This window comes from Calypte anna, chromosome 4B (assembly GCF_003957555.1).
Source record: "Calypte anna isolate BGI_N300 chromosome 4B, bCalAnn1_v1.p, whole genome shotgun sequence".
NCBI classification, from domain to species: domain Eukaryota; kingdom Metazoa; phylum Chordata; class Aves; order Apodiformes; family Trochilidae; genus Calypte; species Calypte anna.
In genome coordinates this window covers 20,818,107-20,840,295 of record NC_044249.1, presented here as the reverse complement: position 1 = coordinate 20,840,295, position 22,189 = coordinate 20,818,107, and the positions used below count along the sequence as shown (strand labels likewise).

At 46.8% G+C, this 22,189-nt stretch overlaps 1 protein-coding gene across 1 annotated transcript in view; it reads right to left on the bottom strand.

The window, feature by feature from the left end:
- PTPRA (protein tyrosine phosphatase receptor type A) overlaps positions 1–22,189 on the bottom strand; it is a 121,234-nt gene that overhangs the window by 88,375 nt on the left and 10,670 nt on the right. The window contains 1 exon segment of the mRNA XM_030450668.1: positions 8,237–8,358. Coding sequence (XP_030306528.1) covers positions 8,237–8,254 — 18 coding nt within the window. The 5' untranslated portion in view covers positions 8,255–8,358.

The window sequence follows — 22,189 nt, the reverse complement described above, 5'->3', positions numbered from 1 at the left end:
TTGCAAAGATAACATTGTGTGTCATAAATATCACACACAGGAATACAGCAGTCACAGCATTTGTTTCCTGACCTGGGAAAACTGCTCTAATTGTAGTGTTTTGTGCCCATGGAGGCTTTAGATTTGGAAGTTGGTTGCCAACAGCCCTTGTTTGCTGTAATTTCCCAGCAGGCTCTTAAGAGTTCTCAATCACCACTGTCTCCAAGTGATGCTGCACCGTGTGGTTCAGCAGGAATTTCATGTTCTTGGTAGAAACAAATCAAGATCATCCCGGGGATACACGAGGTAGATGTGGAGATGGCAAGTAATTAGAGCAGAATTTGTGGTGTTTGGGAGTTCTGCTGCACGTTTCACAGCTAAGGGCACCTCAACCAAAACCACCTTGGCTTTTGGAGGCCCTTTATCCAAGTGGAGAGCACAGATACCCAACAGACTATTTGGGTTTTAAGGAACTCAGCTGTTTCATCACACATAATCCAGTGGTTTGCCATTTCAGACCTGGCCAGGCTCCAGGGGCTCGTGTGATATTACTCAAATTTGCAGAAACCACCACACCCTCTTGGATGAATGCTCTGTCCATGGGACTTTCCCCTCCTGGTGGGGGGGAAGCCATCCTTGCAAACAAAATTCTCCTAAGTATTCCCCTCTTCCTTTCTAGACTGTAAATTTCAACTGCTCAGATTATAAATTTCACCCTTCCAGTAAACCCTTAATAATGTAATGTCTGACAAACTTGCTGGTTTTTGAAGTCCTGTCTTTATAAAGAGGTCTCTCATCTCAGTGAAGCCTTCCCCAGGACTTCCAGGTAACATCAACAGCAGCTTCCACCTCTAAATGCTTTTCTACCAAGAGCAGAGAAGGTTAATAGTGACAATTCCATTCATATTTATATTTCCCTATCAAAATTAACAGATGACAGTGACCCAATTAGGGAGAGCTAGAAAAAAGGTTTCTCCAAATGAAGGCATCATCATTTTTGGATGCCCCCAAGAGTTTCTCTAAGATGTTCACATCTCCCTTTTCTCCCCGTGGTAACTCCTTGGCTTGGGTTTCTTCTCCATTTCATCTTCAGTTTCTCCCCAGGAAGAACAACCAGTTCCCCATCAACCCCTCCTCCTTCCTTCCTTTTATAAATTATAGAGAGGATTTCATTTTCTAAGCTTTTTCCCTGCATGTCATCAAGTTGGGCTTCTTCTCCTGCCACTGCCAGTTGTGCTTCAGGTGCTTGCTTGCCATAAACCCTTCAAGCCTCATCCCAAGAAGACACCCAACCTCCCAGGAAGGTTTCCAGGAGGAAGCTGAACATCAGCCATCCCCTAACAACTCAGCACTTAACAATAAATCCCTCCCTCATTACCATGCTGAGCTACATTAGTTCTGCTGCTTACAGTGCTGAAGAACTGAAGTGGGCTTTGGAATCTTCCAGTTTCACAGTTTGCAACGTGGTGCATCAGATACTCCAAGGATACTCTCCAGGCATGGGGTGCTGATGGCATTTATCCAGGGTTTTAGATGCATGAGGTGCTGCTGGTAAACCTGCTCATGCCTGAAAGAGGCAGAGGTGAAGCATCCCTGAAGCTGATGGGGCAGAGAGGTGAAATGTCTGTCCACTAACACACCTCTGGTAACACCATGACCTCAACTGGGGTGTTGGAATCGTCCTACAAATCAAATATGGATTTACCTAAGAACCAAACTCCCACTGCAGGCTTCCCAGCAAGCCCAGGAAGTCTTATGACCTCTCCACTCAATCTCCCCACTACTTAATTTTCACAGAACTGGCAAGATTTAAAGGCTTTGAAGCCTCCCAAACGTGGCTGAAGTTGCTCAGTGGTTGAAAAGGCTGCTTGGGATAGAGGGGCTGATGGATCATAGAATCTTAGTATGGGTTGGGTTGGAAGGGAGCTTAAAGATCATCAAGATTCAACCCCCCTGCATGGGCAGGGACACCTCCTCCTCCTTGTAAAAGGCTTCATCCAACCTGGCCTGGAACACTTCCAGGGCTGGGGCATCAACAACCTCCCTGGACAATCTATTCCAGTGTCTTCCTAATCTCATGGTGAAGAATTTTTTCCTAAGATCTAACCCAAATCTCCCCTCTTTCAGTTTAAAACCATTCCCCCTTGTCCTGCCCCTATCCTCTTGGGTGAAAAGCACCTCCCCACCTTTCCTTTAGGCTCCCATCATGGGCTGGAAGGATGCAGACTGGATAAATGCAGATTACATAAAATGTAATGCTCTCCTCTTTTTAGGAAGAACACCAAACTTTACTCATTGTTCCATGAAAACTATGAATGACCTTGTCATTGCTACAGCTGGATTTGTACCTACCAAATATTAGCATTTTCCCTACATTTGTGCCCTTTGTCCCTTTTGTTGAAAGCCATGTTTCCCCATGAACAACAGCAATCATAGAATCCTAGAATGGGCTGGGTTGGAAGGGACCTCAGAGATCATCAAGTCCAACCCTTGATCCACTCCCACTGCAGTTCCCAGCCCATGGCACTCAGTGCCACATCCAGGCTCTTTGGAAAGATCTCCAGACACGGAGAATCCACTACTTCCCTGGGCAGCCCATTCCAATGCCTGATCACCCTCTCCAGAAAGAAATTCTTTCTCATCTCCAACCTAAACCTCCCCTGGCACAACTTGAGACCCTGCCCTCTTGTCTTGCTGAGAGTTGCCTGGGAAAAGAGCCCAACCCCCCCCTGGCTCCAACCTCCTTTCAGGGAGTTGCAGAGAGTGATGAGGTCTCCCCTGAGCCTCCTCTTCTCCAGCCTCAACACCCCCAGCTCCCTCAGCCCTTCCTCACAGCAATTCTGCTGGATCCCTTCACAGCCTCCTTGCTCTTCTCTGGACCTGCTCCAGCACCTCAAGCTCCTTCCTGAGCTGAGGGGCCCAGAACTGGACACAGGACTCAAGCTGTGGCCTCCCCAGGGCTGAGCACAGGGGCAGAATCCCTTCCCTGGACCTGCTGGCCACGCTGTTCCTGAGCCAGCCCAGGATGCCATTGGCCTTCTTGGCTACCTGGGCACACTGCTGATCATCTCAGATCCCAAGGCTTGGGAATGCTTCTTGGTATTGAAAGTTCAAGGAAAAAGATGTCAGAGACAGCAAATGGCTCCCAGATCCTCAAGCAAGGAGCTGCAGTAGGATCCTTCAGTGCATATGCAGCATTATGGCTTTAGAGACATCATGCAGATTAATCAACCAGAATAATGATCTCACAGTGAAGTGTTCAGCTGGAATTAAAGAGATTAATGTTCAGGTCCCAGCTTAAGAAGTTCTCACCCTTGGGGAAGTCATATCAACTCCTGCATCTTGCCTCTCCTCTCCACAAAACCTCCTTTGAATTACTGATTGCAGAGCCCAAGTGAAGATGCCAGAGGGAAAGATCACTCCAAAGACTTTTTTTTATTATTATTATTATCATTATTATTATTATTTCCTTAATACCCTCTACGAGGCACTGCCTTGTTTCCTTCACGCTGCTTTGAAGAAAGATCTTCCATCTTAAGGGAATAAAAAATGGGTTATCTTGTTCATTATACCACGTGCTTCTTACTGCTGAAGTACAGTTCTGAACAAACACTCCCAGGAACACAGCAAAAAATATGCAGTGCAATTTCCTGGAGTAATCCATTGGATGGGACTTTGTTACAACATGTTTGCAGACCTGGAGGTTAGAGCAGGCAAAATTCTGAAGTTATGGGGAGCTCTTCTGAGCCTGAATTCCCAGAGGGGCAGAGAGGCATGGAGAGAAATACCATCCCATAGAGTTTTGTGTGGTTTGTGATCTCCTATTGTCAGATCCCTAAGGACTTTGGTTGTTCTGGAGTTAAAGTGAGGCTTTTGTTCTCCAGCTCCCATAGGAAACAAAATATTCAACCCAAATGATGGATTTCTAATCCAGTGACTCCACACCAGTTCACCTGTAAAGCTCTAAGAGTCCAATGTCTGGAATTTACAAGGATTTGGTGACATCCCAATAACTCTGGAAACCAAAGAGATAACCAAAACTTCTTGGTTTGTGGCTTTTCCTGAAGGTTACTCAAAAACATTCCTAAAGTTCAGAGCCAGGCTACCAACCACACCACTGCCCTAAGCAAACTGAAGGCCAGGTTATGGTGAGGGCGAAAAGAAAGGGGAAAAAACTTGGGTGGAAGAAGAAAACCCAAGGTGAGTAACATGTGATGTGTGTTGGTTATTTGATTTGAATCTAAAGCTAAAGTTTATACTGATTCCAAAACTGTTGTGAAGCAAGGGTAGGCTTCCCTCACCATGAAATGAGACCTGTAGCAGGCAGCCAAGTGACATTAAGTAAGGATTTGCAATGAAAGGATAACTGTGCTTTGGTGGTGACACCTGTGTCATCCCTTGCCCAAAAGCTGTCACCACCTGACACGAGCAAGAGGTGACAGAAACAGCTGAGGCACCAATGACCACAGAAACCAAACCTTCCTCCCCACACTGAGCCTGAAATTGCACTGGGAGGGTTCAGGAATCCCACAAGATTTGAACCAACCTCCAGCTGCCTTGAAAGCATAATTAACTTCAATTGTCTCTTGATTTTATCTCCATTTTCTCAGGTTCTGGGCTATTTGGGAGAGCACTCCCTGGATGCACATCTGGGTATACACACTGGTGCATGCACCTACTTGTCTGGAGATCCCAACCTCCCAGTGGATCTGCTTTTCTCAGGGCCTCCTCAGAAAACAAAACTTGGAGAGGAAGCTTTAACCTTTTGGGAAATTCTCCTTCTTATCCTGTCTAGTTGCTGATAAAAATTTCTGCACCCACTGCACCTTGCTGGTATGGATGAGCTCAAACCAAGGCAGCATTCAAGCTCAGTTTGGTTCTGGTAGGTTCTGTTCTCCATTCCCACAAATTGCTTTTAAAACAAATTGCTTTTAAAGGCAAAAAAATTAAATAAAAATAAAAATAAATAATAATAATAATAATAATAATAATAATAATAATAAAAAGATGTTGAGAGGCCCTTGCAGTAAGGAAGAGATTTTCCTCCCTTCTCCACATAAGTTTTAAAGTTTCCTGAAAAACAGAAGGACAGGATTCAGAGAAACCTAGACAGAAAAAAAAGAGCCAGGAAAGTCTGAGCCAGGCTAGAGACAACCTGACACTGCAGGCTCATTTTCCAGCTGTTCTTCTGAAGTTTCCTCCCAGCAGCAGAAACCAAACCTCCAAAAATTGCTGCTGTGACATCAGGTGATGTGAGCACATCACTCACCTTCCAGAACTCCAGTGAGTTCTCTCTTCTCCCACTGTGTCTTGCTGGATGTTGTGAGCCTCAAAAGTCTCTGCCTGACAGGGGACTGAGAGTATTTTGGGGCAAATTAAAGGCAAATAATTATGCTCAGTGTTACAGCAGTGCTTGTGGATTCCTGGTAAAGAAATCAGTGCTGGCTCTAGTCAGAGTTTACACATCTATTCTCTCCTCTCTCCTATTGCCCAAAATGAGATTTACCAGAAAAAAAAATGAGTTTCCAGTCAATCAAGGGTTGCAATAAGTCACAGGCAGGCAGGTAACCTGCATTACCACCCTTCTTATGGCCAAGAGGTAATGCAAGCAGCAAGACTACACACCAGGGAGGGTAAATGTGGATGAGAAATGAATGACCCTGCATGTTTGATTCAGAAAAATAGACTGGGTGTAGCCAAAGGGTTGGAGAATTCCATGCAAAAACCCCTAGAGTCCTTCCAGTCCCAAAGAGACTTTTCCTACTCAGTGGAAAATTCAGTTTGCTACAAAGTCAGATAGAAGTTTTTGAGCCAGGCCAGGCAAGGGTTCACCTATACACCCAACTGAGAAAGGCCAAGAAGAAGGCATCCAAACACCCAGCCCTGCCAAAACCCCAGTGGTTTTATCATCTGGAGTTCAACTCCACACCTCCTGTCCTGCTGTTCCTGCCTGCATGACAAAGACTTCAGAAGAACCCTCTCCTGGCAGCAATCCCAAACCCACAGCTTCTGACCCACTGCTGGGAGTGGGGCCACTGCATGGTGGCAGCTTCCCAGCAGGTTTTGAAGCCTGAATTTCCTAGAAATCCTCTGTCACATCCTTCACACTCCAAAAATGCCCTCTATTGCTCTAAACCCAAGTGCTGAAGACAGCCCAAGGAGAGGCTGGGGGGACCAAGGCTCAGAGAGAAGATGCTCCTGCCCTTGTCCTCATCACCAGGGGACACTTTCTCCCTGCCCTTCCTGTTGGGATCATGAAAATAATGATGGTGGTGGGAAAACCTAAGCCAGCTGTGGCTGTAGCCTGTCCAGGAGGGTAATCTGGGGCTGACACTGAAACCCTGGGAGGTGAGGGAGGAATGAGGAAAAATGAGGCCCTGCAGTCATCTCTGGCTATGGGTTGGATTCCAGGTCTGAGCAACCTGATCAAGTTGAAGATTACCCTGCTGATTGAAAGGGGGGTTGGACTAGAGGACTTTAAGGGTCCCTTCCAACCCAAATATTCCATGGTTCTGTAATTCCCACTCGTGCTCTCTGGGAGAGGTGACAGTGGGTCTCCTTCTGCCTCCCATTTTCCAGTTTTCAGCTCAATCAGTTCCCATTTCAGACCTCTCCTCAGACTTGGGAGCATCACAAAGATCCCAGTGACACATCCAGAACCTTTTGGGAAGCAATTGGAAGTTTCAGATCTAAACTTTGAAGCCTTCTTTACCTTCATTCTGCAAATACTCCCTGATCTGCCAGCATTATACCCTGGGCTAAGTCTGAGCCAGAATAAATGTGCTGAAAAGGCTGACAGAGGTCAGTAACTTGTGACAAGTGAATGTGACCAGTGAAAACAAAGCCCAGAAATCCAGCAATCCATCTGAGTGGACAGCTTTGTATAGATTCCACCCGTTAGTTTTCTCCTACCTAATCCAAATCTGAATGCTTTGGACCTGTAGCATCAATCAATAGGTGATGAAACACTTTAAAAGGCAAGCCACAAAAGCAGAAAAGGCTGCTCAAAACCTTCCAGCTGACATCTGCTGTTTTATGACCCCAAAAGAAAAACCACTCAGCCCAAAATGACTTTCTGGTAGCCCACAAGAGCCAAGAGACTCAGAGAACGATGGACACTTGCAGCAAGCCAACATCCATCTCTGCATCTTGCTTGTCTAAAACAGCAGAACAAGTCCCATAAAATGCATGCAGCAAAAGACAAGGTGAAATGGAGTTAAGTACTTCCACATACACACACTGCCTGACCTCAGGCTCAGTGCTAAGTATGATGTAAATTCAAAGAGAAGCAGTTAATCACCCATAAAAGTTATGATTGGCTTCAGTCTGGCACACAGGTGTCACCCCAGGTTTGCAGAGTTCAAATACTCTTCATCTGAAACCATAAACTGGTCAAGTTTGGGAAGCACGTGGTGTCAGCAGGGCCCTCTCTGCATGTTGGAAGGAAATACCAAACCAGATATACAAATTTCATCTCCAGACAGGGTGAATCTGTGAAACCACAGCAACAAGAAATGCTCTACAAAAGGACCTTGTTTAAAAAACCCAGCAGGTTTCACATGCAAGTCTCAATTTGCTACTCTCTTGCATCAAATCCATTTTGGCTGAACTGAGTCCTCTGAAACACCAAGCAAGAAATCTTAAAAGTAAGATTTTTATTTTCTTAAAAAGCATTCCTCAATCTTTTCCTCAAATCAGACTATAGGAAGAACTTCAAGCAGAACAGCTGCCCAATGGCTGTTGGTTTTTAATCCATTCCCTCTTACTCCATAACCTTTTTTCTTACTCCATGACCTTCCCTTCCTCAAACAGACTCTGAGTTTTTATTTCCTTCTCCTTCATAAATCACTCATGCCAGAATTATGAGCCCATCTGTGCTGAGGTGATTGCAGAGGTCAGTGTATTTCAAGCTGACCCTGGTTTGTACAACCAAGGGAAAAAAAACAAAAGACTTAAGAAAAGCCCTCTTCAGAACAGTGCAAATATTTATGACCAAACTCTTTTTAAGAATGAAAGACTCTTTAAAATAAAACAAGAGCAAATACTGGATTCCTTAAAATTTGCATCAAAAGAAAAGCAACCCTCCAGCAATGGGAACAACAGAGCAAAGGTTTCCCCACAGATGTTGGAAGACTGACAGATGTGGATCCCTGAGCAAAATGCATGCCCAGCACTTTCCAAATCTGCTCCTCTCCTGGATGGGTTACAGCAGCACTGGATTCAAACCCAAACCATCTCATTTATGTTTCAACTGTACCTTCAGAGGGACGTTCATCCAACTTTTCACCTCCCCAACGTGATGGTCAGAGCTCTTCAGATGAATATCAAACCAGGACACAATCAATCCTTAGTAAGGCTGATGATTATTCTCAATGCACCCTGTAAGAGAGAAACACCCAGTTAATGGCTTGTGCCAAAAGGAGGGAGGCATTATTTTAAGCAAACAGCTTTCTTCTTGCCCCAACTGCTTTGATTTTGTTGTGGGTGATGGGGACTGTCCCTCAGACCTGAGATTGTCCCACCTGCTACTGCAGCCCCCCTGTAAATTCAAAGTATTACAAGCAGAGCTTGGAGATGGTTGAGAAGAAGACTTAAGACCATTTGGAAAGCAGCCAAAGAATCACAGAGTGTTTAGGTTGGAAGAGACCTCCAAGATCATCCAGTCCAACCTTTGACCAACTCCAAACCCATGTCCTTAAGGACCAGGTCCATTTTAAATTCCTCCAGGGATGGTGACTCTTGGGCAGTCCATTCCAATGCTTGACAACCCTCTCAGTGAAAAAATATCTCCTAACATCCAGCCTAAACCTCCCCTGGTGCAGCTTCCATCCATTCCCTCTGCTCCTATCCCAGTTTTCTAAGGAGAAGAGGATTTTTTCCCTCCTTGCTCCAACCTCCCTCCAACTTTGGGATTGCAAGGAGCAACGGTGTGATTAGAAGGATCTCTGGAGCCTGAGCAGAAATCATTTATATGCAAGGAAACCAAAGAGCTGCCTCTTTTCTAGGAAAATGCCAAATTCCATCCTGATTTACACGCTTTCCAATCTCATTGACTTCAGAGGGATTGCCTGTGGGATCAATCACCAGGCTCTGGCCCTCCCAGCACTACAGAATAATCCCTTCATATTCCTCCTCCCAGAAATCTTATCACCCCACCAGGTGCTGCAGCAAAGACCCCCCTGAGCCAAGGCTCAGCCCTGCAGCAATGCTTCCCCTCTCCCTTCTTAAAGCTTGGGGAAGGGATGAAAAGGAAGGAAAAGTTCTGAGGATGGAAACATCAATAAGGGAAAGCCAGGGCCTCCTCCAGAGTGGCAAGGGGGTGGCCAAGGGGTTATTTTGGGGGAGATGCATGAACCCTCCTTCAACCTAATTAATTCCAGATCCATTCTGATCCAAGGCCAGGAAGTATTTTTGTTAGGAAGGGCAGGGATGAATTAACTCCTAACTCAAGTCCAAATCTTTTTTCTTTTTTTTCTTTTTTTCTTCTTCGTTGTTGTTTAAATTCTCCCACTTGCTAAGATTTCAGCATTTCCTGGTGATGAAGAGGAGCTCTGTTCTGCCAGCTCATCTTTCCCTTCTCTCCAAGGCATCTCAGGGCAGGTGCTTCCCCCAACCAGGCTCTCAAAATTACACAACCTGCTCCTGCATTTACAACCATCACCCACCACTGACCACGCTCTTCACTCGAATCACAGCTGTTATTTACAGTGCTCCCAACACACAGAGGCTAAAATAAATGTTCCGTGGCCCCATAAACACCAAGGCCTTTATTTACAGCCCATTTCAAAGCCTGATCCCATGTAACAATCCTTTGCACATCTGTCTGCCACTTCCCTGGGCTCCTGTGGGATGGGAAGAGATGTACAAAGCTGATCTATACTCAGACACACACACAAAAAAAGAGGTCAGCTATAGGGAAAGGGGGGTGAGATAAGGGGAAGGGAGGTATAGGGACATTGGTTTCCCTCCTTCCATCTCCATGTTTTTGCTCCCAGAAGGGCAGGACTATGCAGCAACTTGTCAGCCTTCAACTTCCATACAATACAGAAGTGCAGGGTTTAACAAGGCAGTCATTTCTAAAAAGAAAAAAAATCACACAGAGGAAGCAGAGAATATGTGGAGAAGTTGAGGGAAGTACCAGTTACTTAAAAACTGGAGTACAGGGGAAAAATACCTGCACACTTCCCCAAGTGTGCTCTGCAAGAGCAGAAACCCTGCAGTGAGAAAGATGCTTTACTTAAAAAGAAATCATTACAGAGAGGGGATCAATACTTCAGCAGCTGATGTATTGCATGACTTGCTGGGCTTGCCAAGCAGCTGATTTCTTCCCAGGCATCACCCCAGGCAAGTGCTGACTTCTGCCAGACCCATTTAGCACAAGGGGGAGAAAAACCCTAAATCTTGGGGCAGATAAATCACTTCCCTCAGGTCTGAAATGGAAGATCTCACAACCCTCCCCCCCCCAAGTATAGCTGTGGGTCCATTATTCAATATTTGCTGCCCCCATCCAAGTTTTAGTTAAATTCTAGACCCTCCAATCTCCAATGTGGAATTTAAGTGGGTAATTTTTATACATTAAAGCTAAAGCAGTTATGGTTTTATTAAGCTATTACACATTGCTGTGACGAGCTGCCCTAAAGAGCTGATGCTAAATCACAGTCAATTATGGTTTGGTAAACTCTCAAGAACAAGAGATCAACACATCAGAAAAAAGCCACGAGGACTTCACAGGGAGACCTCACCCCTGACATGGGGTTGCACCAGGACAACATTGATTTGCTCAACACATGGGCTCCAGACCTTCTTCCATAGTTTTCTGGACCACGTTCAAGCTTTGAGTTCTTTATTTTTTTTTCCAGCTTCCACAGGAGCCCCAAAATGAAGACCTGGAACCAGTGAGGTCTTCTGATATTCTTTAGAAGTTCTTTATTCTCCTCTACAGAAATTCCTTAATTTGAAGGTGGTGAGACACTGGAACAGGTTGTCCAAGGAAACTGAGGATGCCCCATCCCTGGAAGGGTTCAAAGCCAGGTGGGAGGGGTTTGGAGCAACCTAGGCTGGTGGGAGATGTCCCTGCCCAAGACACTGGAACAGGTTGTCCAAGGAAACTGAGGATGCCCCATCCCTGGAAGGGTTCAAAGCCAGGTGGGATGGGGTTTGGAGCAACCTGGGCTGGTGGGAGATGTCCCTGCCCATGCAGGGGGGTTGGAACTGGATGATCCTGAAGGTCCTTTCCAACCCAAACCATTTGATGGTTCTGTGATAGAGTTTTCTGGAGTTCTTTGATTTATTTTTTTTTCCAGCCTCCACAGGAGCCCCAAAATGAAGACCTGGAGCCAGTGAGGTCTTCTGATATTCTTCAGGAATTCTTTATTCTCCTCTACAGAAATTGTCCAAGGAAACTGAGGATGCCCCATCCCTGGAAGGGTTCAAGGCCAGGTTGGATGGGGCTTGGAGCAACCTGGGCTGGTGGGAGATGTCCCTGCCCAAGCAGGAGGGTTGGAACTGGATGATCCTGAAGGTCCTTTCCAACCCAAACCATTTGATGGTTCTGTGATAGAGCCCAGGCCAACTGACTCCACCAAAAGCACCACCCCTTGGGGCAGATGATGGGAGAGACCTTCTCTCCAGTTTGTCTGCTCAAACTGGAGGGTCCTCCAACCCCAACACATGCAGAGGGGGAAGGAGGAGGGCAGGATTATGAAAATGGAGGCTGGAGGCCAAACTGCAGGAGCCTGAGGGCAGGGCTGTCCCCAGGGTGTAGCTCCTGAGCACGGGTCCCTTCCCTCCCCTCCACGGGGCTGATTTGATTTAGGGTGGCCAGGAGACTCTTTGCAGAGGATGCTGGAGAACTGGGAGAGAGCCCAGTGAGAGGTGGTGAGAAATCCACCCCAGTGAACCACAGCACTGCTTGGCTGCCTTTTGTTTTTTGGGTGAAACCAAAAGTCAAAGATCTAAGGGCAATTCCACCCAAAACACTTCCTGGGTTTGCAAGAATCTTTGTTTGCTTTGGGTTTTAGTGGTAGATGGGAGCAGAGACTACAATTTGTGGGAGCTAGGTTGCTGCTGTGAAGGCAAAGGGCTTTTCATCTTCCCCCTTAGCAGACAAAAGCAAGCACTAAAAATGCTGCTCTGAAACAGGTTGGTCCTGCACTCACAGATGGCAGGAGAAATTAGCATGATTTATTTGTGGCTTTAGTTACTTTGAAAAAGAAAATTAGATAAAGGGAGAAATGCACCTGAATTAAGAGTCCTTCTCCTTTCTTTTGCAACTAATGCTTCAAAAATGCACTTCTCAGAGTTCTAGGAAACCACACTTAGATTAAAAAAAAAAATACATTTACCCAAGAAGGAGAATGAAAACAAGCAGAACAATAAGAGTCACGGAAGTTTGCTCTGAGGAGACATCTGGGAAGGTGAAAGGAGGAAGCAAGCAAAAAAAAAACACCCCAAAAACCAAAAAAACCACACAGCACAAAGATACAAATTAATCCAAATCAGCAAGAGAAGAATGATTAAGCCATTTCCCATTTATACCCAACATAGAAGAACTGAGCATATGGTGCTGGATGATCCCAAACCAGCTGCACTCCTGCACACAGTCACAGCCCCACAGAGGGCTCAGCCCATCCCTGCTTCTCCTGAGGACCTCCTTGCCTCAGCCTCCCTGTCTCAGGGTCACAGAATTGATGGGCAGCACCTCTGGAGATCACCTGGCCCAAGCCCTGCCCTAGCAGGGCCACCCAGAGTTGATTGCCCAGCACTGGCTCTTGAAAAGCTCCAAGGATGGAGACCCCACGACCCCTCTGCCAGTTCTCAGCCACCCTCAGAGTCAAGAAGTGTTCTCTGATGTCCCCTGGCTCTCAGTTTGTGTCCATTCCCTCTTCTCCTGTCTCTGGGAAGAGCCTGAGCAGCCCCAGCTCTCTCAGCCTTTCCTTCAGTCCCTTCATCATCTCCATGGCCCTTGGCTGGACTCTCCCCAGTATGTCCCTGCCTCTCTTGTACTGGGCAGCCCAGTATGGATACAGTGCTCCAGGTGTGGTCTCCCCAGTGCTGAGCAGAGGGAAGGATCATCTCCCTTGTCCTGCTGGCAAAGTTCTACCCAACTCAGTCCAGAAGACCCCTGGCCTCCTCTGCAGCAAGGACATATTGCTGGCTTATGGTCAACCTGGTGTCCACCAGCACCCCCAGGTCCTTTCCTGCTATCCTGTTTTCCAGTTTGAGGAGATCCATCTGGATGGCACCACGACCCTCCAGAGCATCAACCAAACTTCTCAGCCAGACACCAGTTTGGTGCTGTCAGCAAAAATGCAGAGGGTGCACTCTGCCTCCTCACCCAGACTGTTCATGAAGATGCTAAACAGGAATCGACCCAGTATTGACCTCTGGGGTCAACTGGTAGTTACTGGAGACTTTTTGTTACCACCCTGTGGACTTTCAACCCCTCATCTACCTGGCCAGTCCCTTCATCATGGAAGTTTCTCAAGTTGGTCAAGCAGAACTTCCCCTTGCTGAACCCATGCTGACCACTTTTCTCATCCATCAAGGGGCTGGAAATGTTTTCCAAGATGAGCTGCTCCATCTCCTACTTGTATTCATGGTTTTGCCTCAAAAAAGCTTGAGAATCTCCCACTTATCTACTCAGCCTTCTTGAGACACACAGGGAAGAAAGAAAAATACTTGTGGGTCACTACAAAACCTCACACAGGCAAGACTTTAGTTTTGATGAACAACAAACAGAACTGGCACCGAGAGCATCAGCTACCTGGATGATAAATATCCATCATTTTCCTCAGCAGTGAAGCCTGTCCTCACTGCAAGAAATTCCCATTCACTTCCAGCACAAATGGATTACTCAAAGATAGAAGAGAAGCTGGGGGCACAAATTAACTCTTAGAGCACAGTGTGTCCCAAGAGATCAGCTCAAACCCAGCCCCTTCTTTTCCACCACAGCACCCAGACAGGGAACCCGATGGCCTCTTTGATTGCTTCCATCACCACAATAATTACTTTAATTTTTAGCTGCTTGATTTTTGGCAGAGACTCTCTTAAGAGCCCAATCAAGAACAATTAAATGCAAGAATTAAGTGAAATAAGGCGCCAAGAAGGTTTGGTGTCTGCCCCTCTTCCCCTAAGTGGGGTGGGAGATTAAGTGCATCCAGGCTCCTGAGAGAGCCTCTAAAGGGAGGCACCCTAAGAAGTGATCCAAAAATCCTTTTTCTTAATAGGAACCATCTAGAACTTGCTCATAAGAAAAGCTAAATCATGCAAGGCCAATGAGATGGAGCCCTGGCTTCAGCTCCCACTTGGGTTCTGAAGTTCAAATCCTCTTTCCACACACCAGGGAGTGCAGCCCGTGGTCTTTTCTCTCCTTCCCTGATGATGCTAAGGGTGTTAAGCAGCCAAAAATGCAAATAACTACAGCAGAAAGTACACAGTGTAATGATTTATGGACTTATCTAGGAGAGGAGTTCTGACCATGATTCTTTTTCATGTGTTTTACATTACATATTCATTGGACTGGAGAAACCCACTGAGGAGAAGAGTGACCAGGACACAATTCCTTCCTTTTTATCCTCTCCCAACACATCATTCACTCCCCTGCACGGGTTTGAGAAGCAAGTAGGGATGCAGAACTTGTGCTTCAAACAGCCACAGGGTGCTGCGGGTTTCTCACTGGAGGAACCCAGACCAGAAACATAGAATCACAGAATCATAGAATTGGCTGGGTTGGAAGGGACCTCAGAGCTCATCAAGTCCAACCCTTGATCCACTCCCACTGCAGTTCCCAGCCCATGGCACTCAGTGCCACATCCAGGCTCTTTTTAAACATCTCCAGACACGGAGAATCCACTACTTCCCTGGGCAGCCCATTCCAATGCCTGATCACCCTCTCCAGAAAGAAATTCTTTCTAATCTCCAACATCTCGAGGAGCTTCCAGAGTTGGCTGCCCAAAGATCCCTGGGATTACAGTTCTGACCTTATTTTAATTTAATCCTTTTTTTTTTTAAATAAATATAAACCTCCCCAAAACTGTCTCTCATTCAAAGGCCATATGCACAACAGTCACATTTATATTCAAAGTTCTCTCCTCATTCACGAATTCAAAAGCAAGGAGAAGCAGATGCACCATTAAGTCCAGTGTCCTCATTTGCTGAGGATAATTATCCCCAGCTTCCCAGACACAAGAGACTCCAAGAGAAGTGACTTGTCAAGCACTGAGATGACAGAAGCAGCAACAAAAGCCCACTCCCCTACCACTGCTCATGCCTTCCAAAATAATTGCCTTCCCACCCAGAACCAAAGGTTACAATTACAGGGAGAATGAGGCAAGCAGGAAAGATCTTTTTAAACAAAAAAAAATAAAAAAAGGAAGAGAAAAAAATGAAAAAAAAAGCTTCAATGAACACATGCAAGCAATTCTAAGACAGAACTAGGGCTCATTTTTGCATTGCACCTTGTTTGCTCATGCTTTGTCTCAGTTACCCACCACAAATTAAATACTGGAGTTAAAACTTTGCTCATCTGGTACCTTTAGTCACTAGAAACTGAACATCTGTTTTGCTTTGAGGCTTTCAGCAGTGACTCAATGTTATCTACAACATTGGACAGCTGAAGATTTGTATTCCTGAGCTTTGATTTTATTATTTTTTTTTTTCAATCCCCTCCCTTAGCAACAGGGCTGCTTGCTTTCAGGCCTCAGCCCTACAAACCCATGCTCCAAAAATCATTCAGGTTGGACACGAGGTGAGAAGAAAGCACAGGACCTTGAGCAAATTTCATCCTCAGCTGGAAATAAACCCCAGGGAGCTCCCTAGCAGGGCAGAACTTGCTCCTCATCTCCCTCCAGGATGGATGGGCAGGGTGCTGCAAGGCTTCCAGGCTCCAGAGAAGCAGCAATCTCCTGCTGTGTTTGCAGGAAGGATGATAAACAACCTGCAATTAAAATGACTCCAGCAGCCCTCTCAGCATCTGCATCTCCCCAGCCCCAAGCCTGAAAGCAATCCCAAAGGTTTATCTGCCACTTAACCTCCCCTGGCTTCAGGGGAACTCAGCATCAGGGACCTGCAGCAGCAGCAAAGCACCCGAGGTAGATTTTGGGGCTTCAAAAAAAGGATGCAGGAAACATCCCTGTGCCCAGGGATTCAATTAATTTGCTGGTACAAAGACACCAGCATCCCAGGAAGAGGCTGTGCATCCACAAAGGACTTCAGGGATAATAAATGCTGTCAGGGAAGAGCCTGGATAGAGTCATCAGCTTGTCCTGCTGGCAGGGAAGGGATCTGTGTAATATCCAAGCTGATCAGGAACAGCCATCAAGCTCCCCCTCCACCCCATCATTTGTGCAGGGCTGATGCTGCAGCTCATTCAGAGGAGAAGTTTCCCTGGAAAAGCATTACGGATGAAGCAAATCCACAACCCTCCCCTTTAGGAGCTGTGGAACAGCCCCACACCCCCGGCAGATGGATCTCTGGGCACAGGGTGGCTTTACCAGGCACCTCCATCTCACACCTCAGCCAGGGGCACCCCACACCTGAAGGGATTTAGAAGCCATGGGCACACTTGAAGGGTTTTACAACCCCTTGGGGGTTCTACAACCCCGTGTAGATAGGGGCAGTGCCACAATGGGTGTAGCAACACACTGGGGGACAGAGGGCCAATCCAGGAAAACCTCTATTCCCACCTCCCACCTGAGGGCTTTCACCTCCAAAAGGTTTTTGGGGTTTTTTTTTCCCCTTCAGCAGATTTTTAAAAATAAGTGTGCTTAGTTACAGCCTGAGAGAGTCCAAATGAGCACAATGGATGGACCACAACTCAGATGCCTTTAATTCAATACCTCCAACAGCAGCCAGCAGCAGGTCTGGGAACCCAACTTTCCCCCATGCACCATCTTTTCCCCAGAACACTTCCCAGTCTCCAACACAGACTGCTCCTGCCCAGGGATCTCTGCACATTCCTCCCAGGAGTTTATCCAGTTGCTTTTCTGATTCCTGTGAGATTTCAAGCACCTTACAGCAGGTAGCAGCACAGCTCAAGACATGGGCTGGAGGTGGTTCCAAAGAGCACAGAGCAGGAGAATGTCCCACCCAGGACATCAGCTCCCAAAATCATAGAATCATAGAATGGGCTGGGTTGGAAGGGACCTCAGAGATCATCAAGTCCAACCCTTGATCCACTCCCACTGCAGTTCCCAGCCCATGGCACTCAGTGCCACATCCAGGCTCTTTGGAAAGATCTCCAGACACAGAGAATCCACTACTTCCCTGGGCAGCCCATTCCAATGCCTGATCACCCTCTCCAGAAAGAAATTCTTTCTCATCTCCAACCTAAACCTCCCCTGGCACAACTTGAGACCCTGCCCTCTTGTCTTGCTGAGAGTTGCCTGGGAAAAGAGCCCAACCCCCCCCTGGCTCCAACCTCCTTTCAGGGAGTTGCAGAGAGTGATGAGGTCTCCCCTGAGCCTCCTCTTCTCCAGCCTCAACACCCCAGCTCCCTCAGCCCTTCCTCACAGCAATTCTGCTGGATCCCTTCACAGCCTCCTTGCTCTTCTCTGGACCTGCTCCAGCACCTCAAGCTCCTTCCTGAGCTGAGGGGCCCAGAACTGGACACAGGACTCAAGCTGTGGCCTCACCAGGGCTGAGCACAGGGGCAGAATCCCTTCCCTGGACCTGCTGGCCACGCTGTTCCTGAGCCAGCCCAGGATGCCATTGGCCTTCTTGGCCACCTGGGCACACTGCTGGCTCCTCTTCAGCTTCCTGGCAATCCAGACTCCCAGGTCCCTTTCTGCCACTCTGTGCCCAGCCTGGAGCTCCCCATGGGGTTGTTGTGGCCAAAGTGCAGGACCCGGCACTTGGAATGTTAAACCTCATCCCGTTGGGATCAGCCCAACTCTCCAGTCTGTCCAGGACCCTCTGCAGAGCCCTCCTGCCTTCCAGCTGATCCACACTCCCCCCCAGCTTGGTGTCGATGATGATACCCACAGATGCCACAGCTGCAGAGTTTTCACCCCCAAGTTTTTCCAGCATTAATACAGAGACCATGACAAACAAGCATCGTTGTGCCAGTCCTCAAGACTCAACCTCAGCTCTTCATTAGTACCTCTGCAGGCAAAGAAGCAGCAGAACTGGTTTGGAAAGAGAAAAGGGAAGAAAATACAGATGACTCCGACCGATAACGTGTCTAATTAATAAAGTTTAAACTAGCCAGGCTGGTTCAGTCTGTGCCTCCCATCTGCTTTGGCTTCAGTCGGGATGGTTCCCATCTCCACAAGTGCCACTTTCCATACAAACATTCCCACATGCTGACCAGTCAAAAGGTGCCTCCAGCACCTGGATGCTCAACGCTCCTGTCTGTGTCCTTCTCTTGGGAAGAAATGATGAACAAAGTAAGGGATGAGTGCTCAGCCTGCCAAGTGTAGTCCTGAGACACCAAGGCCTTATCCCAAGGAGCAAACACAAGAGTTTGGCATGAGTTTGCTATAAAGTTGTAGTCACTACTCCCCCATGGCCTATAGATAGGTAATTTATCTACTTTTAAAGCCTTACCTTCCTAACAGCCAATGGTTTTTATTCTGTTGCCTTTTAGGTGACTTTGCAATCCACTTGTTTGAACTTCTGTGGTACAAATACTTTATAAAGATTCATCTGTGGAGTGACTAAGCATGGCTTGCTAAGGCCATCAGTTAGAGTTAAGATATTAGAAGTTCCAAATTTAGACAAGGTCTTGATTCTGGTCCTTCTTTTGGAAACAGGAAGCAGAGAAAACACATCCTGTTGAGTCCCAACAAATGGAAACATCCAGATGCTCTCACAAACAAGCACCTTGGTCTTTAAAGCTTTAACAAAAGGAAAAGGTGAGTAACAAAATCAACAGTTTTAATTAAAACTAAATTAAAATTAACAGAACACTTCCAATGCTCTGCAGGTCAGTGGCAGAGCCCAGAACGGGAGATGGAGAAGTCCTTCAAGTGCCTGTGACACCCCAACAAAGCAACCTCTGCAACTGAAAATGAGATGGGAAAGAGGTAAAGAGAAGGGGCAGGCAAGGTAATGCAGGGATTTCAGCCAGTGTGCCATGAAAGATGCATCTGAGTTCAGAAAAGTGGCACACCTGAAGACAAAAGGTCTTCATGAACACAAAGCACCACCCTGCTCCCTCAGGGAAAGAGGAGGAGGGGGGAAGATGGTTATATCCCATTTCTGGATTTTAAGAGGATTTCTCCTCAGGTTTTAAATCTGTGAGAAGTTTTGAGACTTAGCAGCTGGGGAAATCCAGCTGAAAGCATAAAGAGGAGAAAACCTGCTCCTCCTGAAACAACCTCACTGAGAATTTTTCCCTCTTCTGCCATCACAGAAGCATCCCTGCCCCTGTCCCCGAGCTTCAGTGGTGACTTCTCAGAGCTCTGGGGACACCCCATGTCTACAGTCCACCAAATTCAAGAGAATTAAAGAGTAGAGATCTTTGGATTGTAAATCCCAGTTGCTACACCGAGGATCGTCACACGTTGCAACTGGAATGCCAGAGGAACAACAAAGCAGTGATGGTGAAATCCCATGGCACAGATCAGTTCTCCAGAGTTCTCTCCCAAAGCTAAAGGCAGACAGAGCACGTGGGTGGCTGGAACTCCATCCCAAGAAGGTCGAACCAATGCAGGAAGCCTTGGCTGCTCAATAGGAATAGTCAAGATCTGGGCAACCTAGTTAAAAGGTTTTCCTCCAAAAAGAGACAATAAGTTGCTGGTAGTATCCTGGAAGCCTTTTTTCTGGAGAGGAACTGGTTACTGAGGAATGGAGCTAACCCAGGTAGAGGCATAAAATACAAGGCAGAAGAAAAATGTAACTAGAACTTGCTGACTAAGCTGAGGTGGTACAGAGGGTGGGGAGCAGGGGGATGGGGGCAGCAGGCAGTGCTTTGGAAGAGGCACAGAAACAAGTTTCCACAGGAGCGTGTTCCTTTAAAGTCAGCTGTATTAGATCATCTTGTCCCCTCAAGTATGTTGTTTCCTAATGTTTTGCCCAGACCGATTTCAAATGTCAAAAGCCACAGTTGGGGGGTTTTTTTTGGGTTTGGTTTGGTTGGTTTTTTTTTTTACTACCTTGAGTCCCCACAGAGCCAGTCGAGGAGGAGAGTTTTAGCCTCCGATCTGTCTTTCACATTACAAATGTAATTACTGCTGCAGCCTGATTACAGCATCTCCTGTCCCAGTGATTCTGCAAGAGGCTGAGAGAACAGCTTGCCTTTCAAAAGCAGTTAAAAAAATTCATAGCAGTCCTCCAGTGTTCAGCAGTCACGTGCCAAGGAAATTTATGGAAGGCGTGTGCAGTCTTGAGAGAAGAACATCCCTGAGAGAAAGCCATTCATACTGTCTTGGTAACAGGACATGATTCAAAGCCCTTGGAAAGGACTTGCCCTGAAATAGAAACTACTTTCAAAACAGTTTTCTTCTTGCTTTTTAGTCCTCTCATCCAGTTAATGGAGAATCTTCACTATAAGGAGGTTCTTAGATGGGGTGGACAGTTTGGGTATGGACAGTCTTGTGCTACCTGGATGCAAGAGATGTAGGATTGAGGCAAGTAAGGGATCAAACAACTGATGTTAAGGTCATTTTGACTCGTCTTCCCAGAAATGAAGGCAGTGAACATCTTGGATAAGTGTGAGTGCAAATCAGCACTACAAGCTGGAAACATCTGGATGTAGATAGTTAAACAAGATAACATCGTCAGGTCACATCTGGTTTCCACATTTTCATTTCAGTTTACAAAGAGGCAAGAGTCAGGCACAGCAGGAGCTGGGAGAAGGTGATCCCACAGGCCACTGCTCCCTTCTTCTCCACCTCCTCATCCCAGAATTTCTCACAGCCACCCATGCCAGGCTCTGTGTCAGCTCTGGTGGGACATCTCACCTCACTACCTGCCCAAACATCAGCTGGGCCAGGGTGCCCTGCCAGGGAGGGTGATTTTATGCCAAGCTAAGCAAGCTGAGCTGCCTTACCCAAATCCTCAGATGTGGTCCAACACGTGCAGGGAGGAGAGAACAGAAAAATAAACTCACCAAAACAACACCACCTACATCTTCCATCAGCTCATCTTCCATCATCACATAACAACCAACCAGCTCCTCACACCTCAATTTCCTTGTGATGCTGGGGCAATGGGCCTCCTGCTCAACCAATTTCCAACTCCTGAGCCAACCCCTGCTGTGCCTGAGACCCCCAGTTATTAAGCAGTAAGTGCAAATATTAACAGTGAAACAGGCACAGCTGGCAGGAAGGTTAAAGGGAGGTTATAGGATGAGAATAAACCACTGAGTTCAGCGACTAGCACGTGCCTGGCTATCAAAGCTGACAAGGTTTAGCAGCTTATTATTAATTATGAATCCTCTGCAGCATGTTTTCTGCTAGGACAAAGCCAAAGTGTTGCTTTTTCAGCTGCCCATTACCTGAAGTGAGCTGAACCACTCCAGAGGGAGTAAATCCCTTTTGGATTTGGGCAGGGGGTAAGGGGGGTGGGAAGCGATCAGCACTGTCAGACACAGCTTGCTCCAAGCAAGAGATTTCAGGCTTAAAGGACGTCAAGAGCTGACACTTCTCACCAAGCATGGAAGCACCAACTCCTCCTTGCATTTCACCACTCTTCTCTTGTCCCTGGGGACAGCAGACACGAGAGAAACAGCCCAAGTCCCACCCCAGGCAGAAAATCTGTCAGCGTGGCAGGCGTCGATAAATGGGAGTAGGATGACAAGTGAAGGAGAGTTCATGGAAGAGAGCTCAGAGAAGACAGGAATATTGAAGAGTTTCAGCACTGAAGCCAGGAAAGACTCCATAAATCAGAATCTTTGCACTTGAAGCTGCTAAGAAACAACCCTGCCCAGAGGAAAGAAAAACTACGAGTGGAAGAATTAAGCAGGCAAGTGGTTGCCATACGTGTGATTTTGTCAGCTGAGCTGATTGAGGGAAGAGCTTTGCAAATGCAAAGGAGGACAAGGGGGGAAAGGGCAGCACTGTCAAGCTTTCTGCTTGCTAACACCTTAATCCAAACTTGTCTTGTCTTAGGCAGACCCCAGAGCAGCTCACAGTGGGCAGATGAAAACAGCTTCTTGGTGTCTCACTCCTGGACTGCAGGACAGACCCACAGGTTTGGTCTTTAAACCTTTTAACCTTTAAAGCCCTGGTCCAGGGCTTGGTCACCTTTAATGATGCCACAATCACCA